Source organism: Globicephala melas, chromosome 12 (genome assembly GCF_963455315.2).
Source record: "Globicephala melas chromosome 12, mGloMel1.2, whole genome shotgun sequence".
Classification (NCBI taxonomy): domain Eukaryota; kingdom Metazoa; phylum Chordata; class Mammalia; order Artiodactyla; family Delphinidae; genus Globicephala; species Globicephala melas.
Genome location: NC_083325.1, coordinates 61,334,446 through 61,351,082, shown reverse-complemented (window position 1 = coordinate 61,351,082; position 16,637 = coordinate 61,334,446). Strand labels below are relative to the sequence as shown.

The 16,637-nt window shown below is 41.7% G+C and overlaps 1 protein-coding gene across 4 annotated transcripts in view; it reads right to left on the bottom strand.

Annotated features, from left to right (window-relative positions):
- The window catches only part of FEZ2 (fasciculation and elongation protein zeta 2), a 50,578-nt gene extending 39,048 nt beyond the window's left edge, over positions 1-11,530 (bottom strand). For all 4 annotated transcript variants that reach the window (XR_009566070.1, XR_009566071.1, XR_009566072.1 and 1 more), the window contains exons 1-3: positions 11,261-11,530; positions 6,863-6,971; positions 121-237 (exon numbers count right to left, since the gene is read on the bottom strand). Coding sequence is in view for 1 of the 4 variants with exons in the window: in XM_060309071.1 (XP_060165054.1) it covers positions 121-237; positions 6,863-6,971; positions 11,261-11,514 (480 nt within the window). In the remaining 3 variants the exon portion in view is untranslated. The remainder of the gene's footprint in view (positions 1-120; positions 238-6,862; positions 6,972-11,260) is intronic.
- Between the last annotated feature and the right edge of the window lie 5,107 nt (positions 11,531-16,637).

The window sequence follows — 16,637 nt, the reverse complement described above, 5'->3', positions numbered from 1 at the left end:
ATTACCAGAAAATACAATAGAAATAAGTAAATTCCAACACCCCATCACTTATGGCCACAATAAGAAATCGTTTTTCAGCCAAGGATCCCTTCCCTTGATGGATGGGATTCTCCTTTGTACCTGGTCTGCCGTGAAGAGGGGCTCGTCGTTAACGCAGGAGACGATGATTGAATGCATATCCAGCTGTTCTCGCAGCTCCTCATCGTCTGAGGTATCAAAGAGCAAGCTGTCACTCGTCTAAAAACAAAAACTACCCACTGTTAAGAGGAGGACATTCTGATCACAACTAAGTCGAAGCATCTGGGTAAAGGAGGCTGCAGAGGGAAGCATCTGCTGAGAGCTTCAAAAGGCAGATATTATTACAGCTGCTGTGTACCAGGCAGTGTGTGAGGTGCTCTGCATAGTCATCTCAAACAGAAATGAGAGGAATGTAGAATAAATATGAAATTAAGGTGCTGTATATATCCCCTCTTGCCCAAACAGACACACACTTAGCTATTTATTCCAAGGGGAAGAGTGTCTAGGAAGTACAAAAATATATGGTGTTCGATAGCAATTTATAGGGAATTATAGCAAATGGGGGCGGCGGGAGACAGGGGCAAATGTTATTTAATTAATGATCTAATAGGAAGATTAGTATATGTAAAAATTCCACAGAAAACATAGAAGTTAGTTTGCAAGTAACTAACTTTAACAGAGTAAAAGATAAGTAATCAACTCCCTGGCAGGTGGGAACTGTCCACGCGGATCATGCTGAGCCCTTCCAGTTGAATATCTATCTCTTCTTCCAAAAAAGAGTATTTCTAGGTTCCAAAAATATCTTTAAACCAAACTATGCTGGAGATTTTCTCTTTGCCTTACTACCGTTTCTCTCCCCAATCGTGCCCCCAGAGACTGACCTTTATGGGCTACATCAAAGGATGCCCTTGGCTTCTGGCTTCCAGGTGGATTAACACACTGGTAGACACTAGCAGGAGACTGGAAGGCAGGAGGGGAAGGGCTGGGCATTTATTCTGCTGTCTGCCTCCCTACCAGATTCCAAAGGCTGCAGCTCCTGTCAAGCTGACCTCTCCCCTATCGCTACTCTCCCCAGGTTCTGGTAACTTCTCCCTCTCCTTACCTCTCTTCATGCCTAAGGGTGCTAAAGGGCTGCTTGCTGTTGCCACCACCAGGGTATTGCACCATGTCTACCTCATATGGTGTCTCTTAACCTGCCCACATGGATATCAACAGCCCCTATAATAATGACCTCACCTTTACTAACTATAAAGGCCTGACCTAGAAAACCCAGCAGATTAAAATGGACAAGTGATCATCTATCCATCATGACATGACCATTCAGACGATGAAAAGAACAAATTAGAACTCTGTTCATCAGAAGGAGTGGCACACTGAGTTCCCAAAGAACAAATGGGCAACTAGGAACTACGTAAGAAGCAACCGTGTAGTTCTAGCAGAGAGTACATAATTTAAAAAATATATATTTTACCTGGGAAAATTATTTACCAGTACAGAGGATATATATAAAAATTGAAGATACAGTTGGATGGATGTAGGTCCCTACTGCCTCCCTAGCTCCTCACAGGTCTGAAGTTTAATGGTGAATACACCCCACAGAATAAGAAACCTGCAGGTGAGAAGTGCAAAGAAAAACACTGACGTGCTGCCTTTCATAACATTAGGCTGCGGGAGGAGCCACATCAGCACTCCCGCTCTATCTGCTACCACATACTGCAATGCCATGCTGCACCACGGGGATGACACGCCCCACATTTGATTTCTCACTGCACCATCAGGCTAGGAAAGGCCTGGACATGGCCTTCAACATATGAAATTTCAAAAAGCTGTGTGGGGGAAGGAAAAAAACCCTAAAAGCTTCCAGAGAGAAAAAACCATCACATTAAAAGGATCAGAAACCAACGCGTCATTTGAATTCTCAACAGAGAATTAAAAAATCAATGCAATTTCCATGTTTCAATAAATTCCACCCTAGAATCCTATATCCAGCTAAACTAACAATTCGGTAGGGGGTTAGAATAAAGAGATTTTCAGACATTCAATTTCTCAAAGAATGTACCTCTCAGGTACCCTTTCTCAGAAAACCACGCAGAGTATGTTCCATTAAAACCAGGAGGAAAACCAAAAAAGGAAGCAGACATAGGATCTAACACAAGAAAGAGGTGAAGGGAATTCTTATAATGACAGTGAAGTAAAGATCCCAGAATGATGACTGTGGAGCTAAACTAGAGAGTAGCCAGTTCAGATTAGAATTGTTACTGCAGAAGGAATTAAGAAAAGCATGAAAGAAAAAGAGAAAGAAAGCCTGACAGATTACCTAGTGTGTTTCACTTACTAAAATGACTTTTATGGCTCTGTTGAGGTTGAATTAGTGAGCTAATGATAACCTAAATCAACCACAAAAAGGCAATTATTACTACCTTAAGAAAAACAAAAAAAAAAAGAGGACACGCAATCATAAAATGTACTTAAATGTGAACATTTATATAGTCAATATAGAGCTTCCCTGGTGGTTCAGTGGTTAAGAATCCACCTGCCAATGCAGGGTACACGGGTTCAAGCCCTGGTCCAGGAAGATCCCACATGCTGCGGAGCAACTAAGCCCGTGAGCCACAACTACTGAGCCCCTGTGCCACAACCACTGAAGCCCGTGTGCCTAGAGCCCATGCTCCACAATAAAGAGAAGCCACCACAACAAGAAGCCCGCACACCGCAATGAAGAGTAGCCCCCACTCGCCGCAACTAGAGAAAGCCCGCGTGCAGCAACAAAGACCCAATGCAGCCAAAAATAAATTAATTTTTAAAAGAAAGGTCAATATGAATTATGAAGGTTAATATAACCAAAAATTTTGACATAATTATATTGGGAAGATGAGGGAAGCAAAAGTTTTTGTGAGGGTTGTGGTTGGAGGGCTAGAGGGAAGACTTTGAGAGTGCTAAATCCTCATCCTCTGGGTAGAAAGTAAATGAATAAAGTCTAAAGTTGAATAAAATCAAGTAAAATGATAGGAGAATGTTATCTGCTGGATGAAAAGTTGAAGTAGTTGAAAGCGGTTGCCTCTGGTAAATGGAAGTCAAGCATTATGAGGTAAGTAGGGCAGAGGCTGCTTTTTCATGTTGTCCTATAGCTTTAGTTCACTTTTTTAAACTAGACAGTTATCCTGTTAATAAGAAAGGAGAAAGGTCAAGAGATGTGGCTCCTGATGAGAGAGGATGTTTGATTTCAAGATAGTAGAAGTGGAGATGAAAAGTGCCACACGAGGGTGTACGATGATGTAGAGTACCTAACAATTACATTCACTGATCCTAAAACTTCAACACCCTCCCCCCAAATCACAACTCTATGTTGTGACTTGAGGACCATAGTTTTGTCTTATTTTTCCCCCTTATAGCAAGTGAAAGTTTTAATTTTAAAATTACTCCTAAGGAAGCCATTATTATCTTCTGTTTCTACTCTTAAAGATAAAAAGGTGCATTAAACAAAGTCCCTGTCCCTGAAGAAATCCTCATGATAGAAGGAAAAACACGGCACAGGAGATGTTCCTAAGGCAAAATGATTCAGAAGCATTCTATCACATAAGCATGATCAAGAATGGCACTGGATTTAGAACAGGTTTACAGCTATTGCCAAAACACATGAGTGATACCAATACGCCATTAGAATAAATTTCCATGACAACAGAAATAATGATCCCAGACCATCTTTTCAGAGAGGGAGCCAAGCCCATTCCCCACAGAGATGGCATATGCTAAGGGCTGGAATCCCTTTCGGGCTTTGAAAACTAACCTTGGCTGTCATGGGTATCATCATTCACGCTCCCATTCGGCATCAATGTGCCTCTTTGCCAAGCATTCCCTTCACTCCTTCCTATGCCAGGTTTAGATACAGAGCCATGGTTCTGTTTCCCTCTATAAAACTGAAGCTGCCTCAAATGGAAAAAATGTGCCCATGTAAGAACTTGGAATGTACCAGTTGCCTTCCTCTAGAAAAGACCCATCAAATTTAGAAGTGTGCCATCTTAAACAGCAATGAAAAAAACTTAAAAACAAATCTAGGGAACTATGGTTTCCTGTTTTTCTCATCCTAACCAAAAAGAAACCTCTTCCCCTTTTGTCAAAAATTTCATATAGGGGACTTCCCTGGTGGCACAATGGTTAAGAATCCGCCTGCCAATGCAGGGGACAAGGGTTCGAGCCCTGGTCCGGGAAGATCCCACATGCCGTGGAGCAACTAAGCCCGTGCGCCACAACTACTGAGCCTGCGCTCTAGAGCCTGTGAGCCACAACTACTGAACCCACGTGCTACAACCACTGAAGCCCGTGCTCCTAGAGCCCGTACTCCACAATGAAAGAAGCCACCGCAATGAGAAGCCTGCGCGTCACAACGAAGAGTAGCCCCCACTCGCCTCAACTAGAGAAAGCCTGCGCGCAGCAACAAAAACCCAACACTGCCAAAAATAAATAATAAAATAAATTTTAAAAAATTTCATATAGACGCTGTTATACAACTGGAATAATCTAAAGAATGCTTCTGGGGCTTCCCTGGTGGCGCAGTGGTTGAGAGTCCGCCTGCCGATGCAGGGGACACACGTTTGTGCCCCGGTCCGGGAAGATCCCACATGTCGTGTAGCGGCTGGGCCCGTGAGCCATGGCCGCTGAGCCTGCGCGTCCGGAGCTTGTGCTCCGCAACGGGAGAGGCCACAACAGTGAGAGGCCCGCGTACCACAAAAAAAACACCAAAAAACACAAAAAACATTAATTATATGCTACCTAATAACATGGTTGCTTCTTATGTCATACCTTGTTCTTCAGGAACTTAATGTGTGCTATTCATTCCTGAGGACTAGACTTCTCATCTCAGTTGTATTCATCACCTGGGTAGTCATGTCAAGACAGACAGATGTTAGACGATCACTTGTCCATTTTAACTTGCTGAGTTTTCCAGGTAAGGGTTTCACAACCAGTACTAGTACTAAACTCCACATCATTACTAATCACTACCCTTGGCTATGCCATTGCTCTAGCATTGAAAACAGTCAAAAGGCAGATAAAGGGAGTGACGTCCCCAGAGGTAACCAAATAACAATATTCATTGAAACTGGATTAGAGTGTTCCATTCATGCTACTAATGTACTTCCCTTTGAAACTATGAAAAGATCTCTTCTCTACTATTTTTTAATATGTCAAACAAAAAAGTACTCATTGACTGGCTATTGTGGATTCAATACTATGTTAAATAATATAGAAAACATTTTTAAAACACTTTCCACCACGGTGTCTGAACTTATATAGCCTCACTGATGAGATTATTCATTTGTTCACTCAACAAACATCTGTCTTAGTAATCAGTATGTGCCAGGCACAGTGGTGGTTACTGAAAGACAAATACAAAGATACCTACCAGGAGGTTACAATCTAATGACAGACCCAGATATATAATAAGAGAACACAATAATGATTTGAGACACGGACAAAGCACCGTGAGGACCAGCTTGCAGGAGACTAGGGGGCTAAATTCTGTGGGACAGATAAGTCCTTTACGATTTTCACACCCCAACAAGCGTAACCGATTCCCACAGAGAGGAGTGCATTTTCCTTCCGTGCTAGGATTGAGGCCATGGCAAAATGACCATCTGTCAGAGACACTGTAGATGGGAATTCCCCCCAAATGAGAGACTGGATTAAGTGTCCTTTAAAGTCCCTTCCAACTCTAAAATTATATAATTCCATGAGATCAGCAAAGGCTAAAACAGTAATAGGAAGCTTCAGAGAGGAAGGGAAACTTGAACTAAGCCCAGAATGATAGCTAAGATGCAAATAAACAGAAGACAGATCATAAAATATTTTGTTTTATTCCTTTCCCTAAATGTATGTCAGGTCAGCCTGCAAAACAGCTTAAGGGGATTAATAATTGGAACAAATAATAAATCCTATATCTACTAGAATACAAAGAAATATAGTCAGAATTATATATTTTATGAGAAAATAGTAGGGAGCAAGCTTTTCTGAATCACATTTTTAAGAAAATCATTTCAGAAAATGATTTAAAATACTCACAGCACTACTGCATTATATTCCCAGTAATTGCACAAATACACTTAATGAAATACAGAGCATGCTAAAAGACCTGGCATGAGCTTACACTGCTATTTGATGAAGAATTTAAAGAGTCAGGCCCTGAAACTTCCATTTGGCCTCGTTTGTCATCAGTTTTAAAACACACTGTGATTTTCCACTTAAAGCAATTCTCTTCGTTTTTCTGTCCGCCTTGTTGTCCTATCACCTGTGCTCACACTTCTTACTCAAGGTGTCTTCACTTTCAGTTCCAAGACATATATAGCAGCCTCCAACAGTTAGCCAAGAACACATTAAAAAGCCAAGAACTGAAATCTTTTAAAGGTTCCCCAATGTTCACAGAGAAACACAATCTTCAGACGATATGTCACATCTAGCAAGTCATTAAATTCTTCAGAAAGTTAACTCTCTGTAGATATTCCAGTACCCTCTATATATTAAATCAAAGGCTAGGGTTCTTACTGACTGTTCTCAGCACATCAAAATTGTTATTTAAGCTGGAAAAAAATGCTGATCGTTGGTGTTCATACACAGGTGATGAAAATTTACCTAAACATAAAAAAGTTGAGTGTGTGCTGGGGAAGAATGGAGGGAAGTGCTAGCAAGCCAACAGTAGCAGAAAAGAGATGGCAAAAGAAGGCCACTCCAATTGCCATAAGCTTGGAAATAAGAAGCAACTCAACCAATTGTGGTTAAATAGAAATGCTACTTTTTAGTTCCATTATGAGAATCAGTTATTCAGAAACTACTGGTGCAATTCCTAACTTACCCTTTTTTCTGAGAGGTTCAGAGTAAGCAAATGCAAGGTCCTAGTATGGGATGACTTCCAGTCTACAGGCATTACATTTCCATAATTATCTGTCAGGGCATTCCAAATCCTTAAAAAGAAGAAAACTACAATCAGTGAAACTTAACATTCTGTACATCATTATTAAACAGATACCAAGTACTACAGTGACAGAGAGAACAAAAAGCATCAGAGCAAAGAAACAGGAGGCTATTGTTTCTCAGAAAAGCATCAACAAAGTAGAGGCTCCAGGGCTTCCCTGGTGGCGCAGTGGTTGAGAGTCTGCCTGCCGATGCAGGGGACACGGGTTCGGGCCCCGGTCCGGGAAGATCCCACATGCCGCGGAGCGGCTGGGCCCGTGAGCCATGGCCGCTGAACCTGCACATCCGGAGCCTGTGCTCCGCAACGGGAGAGGCCGCAACAGTGAGAGGCCCGCGTACCAAAAAAAAAAAAAAAAAAAAGTAGAGGCTCCAGAATAAGACAAAAGAAAAATCCTATCATTGGGCCTGACAAGAAGTCCTGAGGGAAGGTGACAGGACATAGAAAACTCTCACAAAGTCGAGAGCTGACATTTCCAGAAAACTCTCACAAAGTCGAGAGCTGACATTTCCACTGTGTCGTGTGCCAGGCTCTAAGTAAGCAATTTACATATATTCTAAGCAATTTACATACATTAACTCATTTAATCCTCAAAAACAGTATTATGAAGAACAGTTATTATCCCCATTTGACAGACAGAAACCAAAGCACAGGAAGGTTAAATAATGTTTCTCAAGCCAAAAGAGGTAGTAAATACACTGTGCTTTATACTTATTTTTCTCTTGTAACTTCGGAACATATAGACTATTTCATAGAATGAATAATCTCTCTCTAACCAAAGAGAAAGAATTTTCTGGAGAAAGAATTCAGTCTCAATGTGAGACTAGGGTTTAATATCTAATTAATAATAGGCTAAGACTAAGATAAGATGAAAAGGGAAAGAAAGGGAGTTCACAATAAAATGCAGATTATACCCAGTGCAGTTACCCTTCCTTATTATCAAACATCATTTTGGGGAGGCAACAGGGTAAAATGAAAAGGGTACTGGACTAAATTCAGAAAACAGACTTGTCTACATTCATCCTCAATGTGTCTTTGACTGTGTCCCTTAACCTCTGTAGGTATTAGCTGGACTTTTTAAAATGAGAAGCTTGGACAAGAATAGCAGACATTCCTTCCAGCTCTATTACTCTAAGCATTAATTCAAATGAGTTGTATTGAGAAAAGTCCCAAACCACAATGGAAAACGGACTGCAAACTCCAATTTCATGACCAAAATTCATTTCAGCCCCAAAATATTAACCAGCATTTTTGTTAAATGACATTATATGAAAAACATGAGTTCAGAAATATAAATGAGATGAAATTTAATTAGGGTAAGTAAAGTTAAACACTACACATATAAGCTACTTAATGGCCAGAGATACTCACATAGAAGTCATAAAGAAAAAAACAACAAAAAAAACCACCACCCTAACATTTATAACAGGTATCCAATTGTGAATAAGCCACTAAAAAATTGGGTGGGTCTCTTTTCCAAGCATGTAAGATACTAGGATACAAAAACAAGACCACCAGGGACATAAAAATAAGAATGCAAGCTTTAAAATAGAGAAACAACATACTGATTTAATGAATTGGGATTTGGTGCTAAAGAGAAGAAGCAATGTGACCACAACTGCCAAAAATCCCAAAATGATGTTTGGCTTTGGAATGCACATTAGCCGCAATGAAAATGTGAACCCAAAAAGCTCTAGAAAACTGGCTCATTTACCCAGAAAATCTCCCATATGCATGGTTCATTCCTGTCCTCCTCTCTGCAGGAATCATCTCCTCTAATGCCAGTATGCTCAAATTGGAAACAACACTTCTGGATGCTAAACTTGCTGGGTTTCTGGCTCACATCTTCCTGGGTAAAAGATTTGCAAATACTGAATAACTGACCATGTATCTAACCCTGGGTAGGAACTACTAGCATAATCTAGTAGGTGAAAACAGTCCAGAGTTTTTGAGGTTTGTTTTGTCTGCTTGTTTGCTCCTTCTTAAATGAGGCTATAATAAAAGGACAAGTGGAGTGGAAGATTTCATGTAGAACTGACTGTGGGTGAATTTGATCTACCAAGAAAATAAAGCACAATTCACAGTCCTCTATCTTCACCAGGGCCAGAACATTTGTGGTTGGAAGGACATAGGGCCGAGTTAACTGAAAGATCTGTAGAAATCTCCAGTCAAGACATGAACTGCCTTGGTCCTTATCATAAAGTATTACAGCCAGTCATGAACAACTAGCAGGGCAGCTCTTTTCCAAAGGTCAAAGTGCTGCTGACATTGAATCCCACACCAGACCCTTCTAAAGTAAAACTTTAGCAGATAAGCACAATCTGTATTTAACCAAAACTAAAACCGGGACTCAGAAGTGAAATAAAGTGCCCTAAGGCAAGGCACTATCTGGGTGAAAGAATTCTCAGCTGTCTCTAGTCAAAGAAACAGGAATGGACTCTATCAAGCAATGGAGAGCAGATTTATGCAATAGAATGCAATAGAATAGGGACAATGAGAGTGGTCTACAGTGAGAGTGGTGAGCAACCCCAGCTCAGAAAAGAGAGACAGAGATTCCCAAATCAAGGGACATGCTGTACCACCAACATAACATCTACTATCTACTAAACCATTATCAAGAGTAACAAAACTTTTAAGTTTTATATCAACTGAAGATTTAAGCAAAGGCTAAAATACACTACTTTTCAGACAGTACAGGTGATGCAAAAATAAGGAATCTTATCTGTGTACAAACCACTAATCTGTTTTGAGAAGTTATTCTTGATAAACCCAAATATATAATAAATATAATTTTAAAATCCAGAGAATGTCCTGAGTCTAGTGATTCCGAGTATATAACTCTATGTATAACACTACCTTCTCTTTGGGAATAGACTGTTTAAAATGTCATCTTTTGCCACTGATTGCATGCATATCTGTGAGTATAATATCCAATCAAAAACTTTTCCTTTTATGCCTGGGCAGAACACTGTACAGAGGCAGCAATGAAAAGATATGGTCTCCAAGCATAGCTGGGCCTGAACCACTGCTATGTTTACAGGCCCCCATTCCCAACCCCCTCTTCCTGATAAATCTTCTGATTCGCAGAGGAAACTGACAAGCCCCTTTCTATGCCCATGAATCCTTCCCTCAAGAATTCTTCCCTGACCTCTCCATCCCTTCAATGCTCTGAAAACCCACCCCTACCCACAACCTCAGTGTTTACTCCATAATTTCACCCTCAGCCTCTCCAGGGCTCCTCTCCCCCTACATTACAATATTGTCAAATTCCCTCACTCTCATCATTCCTTTCTGTATCTTCTGGACTAAAACTATGGTACATAATTACAGCCCTTATCTAACCAAATTATAACTGGGTTTCTGGGCAGTTAAAAAACCTCTGTCCCTCCATTCCCCTAGCTCTCATAAAGCCCTGCGAATTTCCTATCATTGCACTTAGATGATTCTGTAATAATTACCTGTTTATGCATTGGTCTCCCTACCAGACTAGGAGATCCTTGCTATTAATAACCAGAGCTTTTGCCTCTGTGGGAACTCACACTCAATCTGGGCTCTCAGATGGAGCCAATAAATTCCTGTGGCAAAAACGCTGCTGCAACGTCGGTACCTTTGCATGTGCTATATCCCTGAGCTAGAATGCTAGACCTTTTTTCACCTGGCAGGCAAACTCCCACTCACCCATCAGGGTCGTTTTCACACTTCTTTCCCTATGAAGTCCTTCCTGACTCTCCCCCTCTCCCTCTATATTTTGTACATATATCCATTACAGCGTTTGTCACACCCATACAAATGTTTGTTTACAAATCTAGCTCCCACTCTAGACTGCCCTCTGCTTGAGAGGGGTAATGTCCAGTCATCTTGGTATTCTCAGTGAGAAGCAGCCTCTGGCACGTAGCAGGCGCTTAAAAAATGCTGGTTGAATGAATGAATGTCTACACATGTGCCCGAGGAGATACTATCTCTAACTACGGGGCTCTGTACAAGACTCCGCTCCAAACCAAACAGGGATTGGTTTCTAGGAAGGAGGAGGACGTTTAAGGGGTCGTTGGGGGCCAGGGGAGCAGGGGATTTAAATCGCCAGGGGCGCAAAGGCCTAAAGCCCCAAGGAAGGAGATAGGAGAACACGGAGGGGCGGGACCCCGGAGTTGAAGGAGGCGGAAGGAGGGTGCGGGGACGAGCCTGCGGCCAGAGTCCCGCCGAGGCTGCTGACTGAGGGCCGGCGGGCAGGGCGAGGGGCTGGACGAGGGGCAGAGGAGGCTCCCGCCCGCGACCCGCACTCACTCGTCCCCCTGCAGGAGGCTGCACTCGGTGATGGGCCGCACGGCCGCCCTGGGGGGCTCGGCACCCGGACCGGAGGGACGGAAACACAGGCTCAGCTTTTCCTCCAGGCTGCAGGCCAGCGCTGGGAAACCGTCGCCTCCCCCGCCCGGCCCTGCTTCGGCCTCGGGGCTCGCGTTACAGTTCTCCTGGTCCTGGAGGCTCAGGGCCGGCTCCTGGAACTCATAGAAATCCTGCCAGTCCCCGTCCGCCGCCATCGCCGCCTGGTGCAGTCGCGCGCCCCGCCCCAGCCCGCCCCAGCCCGCCCCAGCCCCGCAGTCTGGCCCCGCCCCCGAAGCTCCACACCGCCCCCCGAAGCTCCGCACCGCCCCCGAAGCACCGCCACGCCCGAGGCCCCACCCCCCTACCTCCGGCGGAGTCTTGGACCTGTCCCGGGCCTCGCAGCCCCGGGGTCTTCCCTTCTCCTGAGTCTTCTTTGAGTTGAGAGCTGGTCCCGGTAGAAAGGAAAACTTTAACTGCGTAGAGTCACTTCCTATAGTCTATCATTCAGGAATAGCTTTACTCTAAGATTTCCTTAGTGGGAACCTGGCCTAAATGTGGCTAAAATAAAGGACTTCTTTAAACTTGCACCCGGTGTCACATTACTCCCCAAATCATTTCCCCAAAGTAACCTGGCTCCTTTGGTAACTTTTCAACCAGAAAAACAGCCAGTGTCACTTGGAAATGCTTAAATGGTACCAAAATTCATTCCACAAATATTTTATGTCTCCCACGTGTAAAGCACGTGCTAGACCCTCTGCAACATACAAAGATGAACAATTATGTGAGTTAATATTTGCAAAGCACTTGGAACAGTGCCTGACAGTAAGTACCAAATGTGTATGTTTTATAACTAATATACGACTGCTCCCTCAACGGGCTTACAATGCAGTTAGAGCGATAAAACTGGAAAGCGTTTATACCAAAAAGTATAACTGGGAGTAGAGAGTTACTGTTTAACGTGTATTGAATTTGTTTTGCAAGATGAAGAGCATTGGAGATGGTTACTCAAGAATATAAATGTACTTAATACCACTAAACTGTACACTTAAATATGGTTAAGATGGTAATTTTATGTTATGTGTATTTTACCATCAGAAAAAAAATTAGGGGAAAAGATATAATTCTAAGGGAGTGTGAATATGTAAAGGCAACAAATACCTAGGAGCTGATAGAAGCAGTATCTTTGGACTGCAGTAATCAAATACTTCCTTTAGGAATCAGAACATAGTTGGGTCATAAAAGATGAATTCCTATTCTGAAAAATAAATACGAAGTTAATAATAGAAAATAAGATTTTCCCAGTATGCTCTGTCCATGTCTTGACAACGTGGAAACCTATCCTCAAGAATACACGTTAGGGGCTTCCCTGGTGCCGCAGTGGTTGAGAACCTGCCTGCTAATGCAGGGGACACGGGTTCGAGCCCTGTCTGGGCAGATCCCACATGCTGCGGAGCAACTAGGCCCGTGAGCCACAGCTACTGAGCCTGCGCGCCTGGAGCTTGTGCTCTGCATCAAGAGAGGCCCGCGCACCGCGAGGAAGAGTGGCCCCCGCTTGCCGCAACTAGAAAGCCCTCACACAGAAGTGAAGACCCAACACAGCCAAAACTAAATAAATAAATAAATTATTTTTAAAAAATACATGTTAATACCAAAATTTCCTATTTACCATTCTGATAAATTTTGTCTCGTATTTCAGTGATTTGTCCCATATTTAACAAGATACTTCTATAAATCAAGCCTAAGGAACTGCTGATAATTACTTTAAAGGCAATATCATTACCTTCCCATTTCCTTTGAAACCATGAAGGGAGGAGATGTTGAGCTCTACCAAGCCAAGAGCTAGAACTAATTACTCAATGGTTAATAGCTTTGGGGTTGATGAGAAAACATTAGCTCAGCTGACATTCACCTATTTGAATATTACTCAAAAGTGATACTCTAAATGTATCAAAGATCTATTTTTCTCTAGGTATTGGGCTAGAGTCATGAGAAACTATGGAATTGACTCAAACTCTTCTAATTATGTACATAGCTAAGGCAAAAAATAATTTTTTTCTTGACCTGTATTTCCATTTACCTGTGTGGCATGTGTATGTTTGTTAGTGGAAATCAAAATTACTTACTCTTCCCACCCAAATGTAACAACTGTCAAATTTTTCATATGCCTGCAAATAAATTGCTATTGGGTTAGCTTTAGTGGTCTCAGAATTTTATTTTAGTCAAATTTTCCACATAGGAGGCTTTTTACTTTTAATTAAATGCAAAGCACCTGGTATCACCCCAGACCCTTTGAATACCCCATTGCAAAAACAAGATTTGAATCACTTTTCTTATTTATATTAGCACACCTATAGTAATCTTGGCACTAACACAATCTATAAAAGTGCTCCCCAAAAACGTGCCTAGGAGAAAACTGCTCCTTTATGGGGAAAGAGCAATGAGACTAGAAAGAAACTATAGTATGGAATAAAATGTTAATTGGTGCTTCTGTAGATTTTAAATAATGACTGTAAACATGAAAAAGGAACAACAGAAAAGTTTAAATGGTAAAACATTCATAACCAGGTTAAATTATAAAGTAGCAGTACTTCAAAGCCTTCCACACACCTCTCTCCCCATGGGGTACCTGAGGGCTGCAGAGAGCTCCACAGCTTCAAGGACATCCAGCAGGAGTCTGTATTCCACCCGGTTGTGGCCTCAATTCCTTATGCCTGCTCTTTCCTTTAGTCCTTTTGGTCCTCCAGTCAAACTGCTTTTTTTTTTTTTTTTTTAGAAAATCCAGCTCCCAGTTACATTTGTTACAGAACCAGGTTCATTTTGCCTGACCAGCAGCAAGCAAAAGCACTGAAATGCCAGGAAACAGAGGGTTTATTCACAAGGCAGTCAAAGTAGAGACAGAACCAGCCTCAAACCCGCGTCAGGAAGACAAGGGGCTTGGGGTATTTATGAGATAAAGACTAAAGGAGCAGGGCAGTCTGAGGCGTGGGGGGGTGGGGTGGGGGGGTGGGGCCTAAGGAGCCTGACAGAAAAAAGGTGTGGTTAATCTGTGCAGGTGGAACTAAGCTACAGGCCTCTGCAGGTTCAGAAGTGGAGGCACTTAGCACAAACTGAGGGTGGAGTTTTTAGCCCTCTAACATCAAAAGGTCACCCAGCAGGCATGCCTCGTTGGAGGGTGGGTGGTCCTACCCAATCTTAACCAGCTCATCTGGAACTAGACACACCTGACACCAATTCCTGGAAAACGACTTGGGCAAACATCTTACTGTTTAGGCTACATGAAGCTTACAGGGCCTGCAAGTCTTTTTAACAACAATTAAAATGACCTTGATTGGTGAAGGCAAGTTACAGGTGAAATGGATTTAACTAATGATTACCTACAGTTTCACTACTCCCTAAACCTCCTCACTTAATAATTTCCTGACAGCAACCTTAGCCCACTTTCCAGCAACTCTTCTTCCCATCAGCTAAATTCTAGCTTCCTAACGTTGCCACAGATCTGGCCAAACCATACGCTTCCTGCCAGTCTCACCTGTTTAGTTCACTCCATCAACACCCAAAGGCTTCTGATTAAGAAGAGGTCCCCTCACTTCACTGTATCTCACATGACCTAATTCTACTAATTTGTCCACCGAAATCTATTTATTTCAGGCTTTTATTTCCTAGAGAGCAGATAAATATGAACACGTGTAAACATGCTTGCTCACTCCATGTATTAAGAAAACTTAGCCTATAGAGTGAATTTTCAGCACTTGATTCAAAATTGGAAAGATAATATAGAGTAAGTTCTAAAGAGAGCTTCATGGCACTTGGGTATTATGCTCAGATTAATCATTCAAGATGGAAAAAGTTACTTCTCTTGTTTGACAACGTTATTTAAATTTTGCACATATATAGTATATCACAGTGAAAATTTAAGTAACAAATAATAGAAAAGTAGATTATTCAACATATAGACCACCTAAACATTTAATTAATCAGAAAATATAAGAACTGCAAAAGAAAGAAACAAACCATTGAACACAGGACCAGAAAACACCTGGCTCTTAAAGTCTCACACAAGCAAATGCTGAAGGCATTATATAGCAAGAGTAAGACGATGAGAATGTATATACATGAAAATTCCTTGAGAAATGCTAAGCTAATGGCTAAGTTTATTCAATAACAAGGTTAAAAATAAGTAAATAAAAACAGAGCTGACAAAACAAAAGTAAGAAGAATTGAGAAATCCATATGTTGAACCGAGAATTTAAGGAAAGGTTGCTGGTTTTCCAAAAAAGGAAAGGGTGGGCTCTTTCCATTTTGCCTCTATTAAAAAAAAAAAAAGAAAAGAAACTTTCGAGTAATCAAAATATCACAATGTAGGCTTTTTTATTAAAGAGTATTTAATTCTAATTGTCTAAGTTTGTTAGTGATGAATCTTTAAGTTTAATGATCAGTTCGGAGTCTTGATCAGGCAGAACGTGATCAAGGGTCTGTGGAAACAGAGCTACACCACCAAGAGAAGGAACCAAGGTGACCGGCCATGGCCACAGCCTTACAAGGTATCAAAATAACTGAGTAGGAAAGACAGTGCCAAGTATATACCTGGCTGTGTTCTGGGTAGTCAAATGCTGGTCTCGAAAAATTAATGGAAACAACTATTAGCAGCGGTTATTTATCTAACATTATGACAGCTCTAACAATTTAACCTTCAAGGATCCTGTCATGGAAAGCACCCAGTGCACATTCTAAACTGCCTAAATTCTCTGTTTTGGAATATTCTTAATCTTCTCATCTGAAATTAAGATCATGCAGAGTTGAATATGCCAAATTTTATCTAATTTTTTTTTTTTTTGAGGATTTGCAGTATTCTGTGCACGGACGCATCTTGGGATGGTGAAGCCCTCTCTGTTCCCTCTTTTCTATGATTGTCAGTACTGTATGCCCTCACTATTCATCTTATCATAGAACAAAGAACGAGGAGTGGAAACTCTTCCTCCCACAAACAAGAGGAAGAGGCTACACGTGGCTCTTAAAATTTGTAGAAGAATATTCTTGCCTCCTTTAGGACTATGAGTAAGACAAAATATGAACAAAAGAACTATAATAATGGGAATGTAATATATTCTCTATTATTTCTTCTCTTCAGAAGATAGTGATCTCGGTCTTTCCACATCAACATTCATCTCTAACTTTCCCACAGGAAAGCTGGTCCTAACCTTAATCATTCAAGATGACATTTCTGTGCACAAGTAACCTGAGTTCAGTACCTCTGTCACTGGGGTCCCTGTATGTATTTCAGCATCTTTATCTCCCGGAGCCTATCTTGCCCATATTTCCTGAACCCTTTATTCTGAAT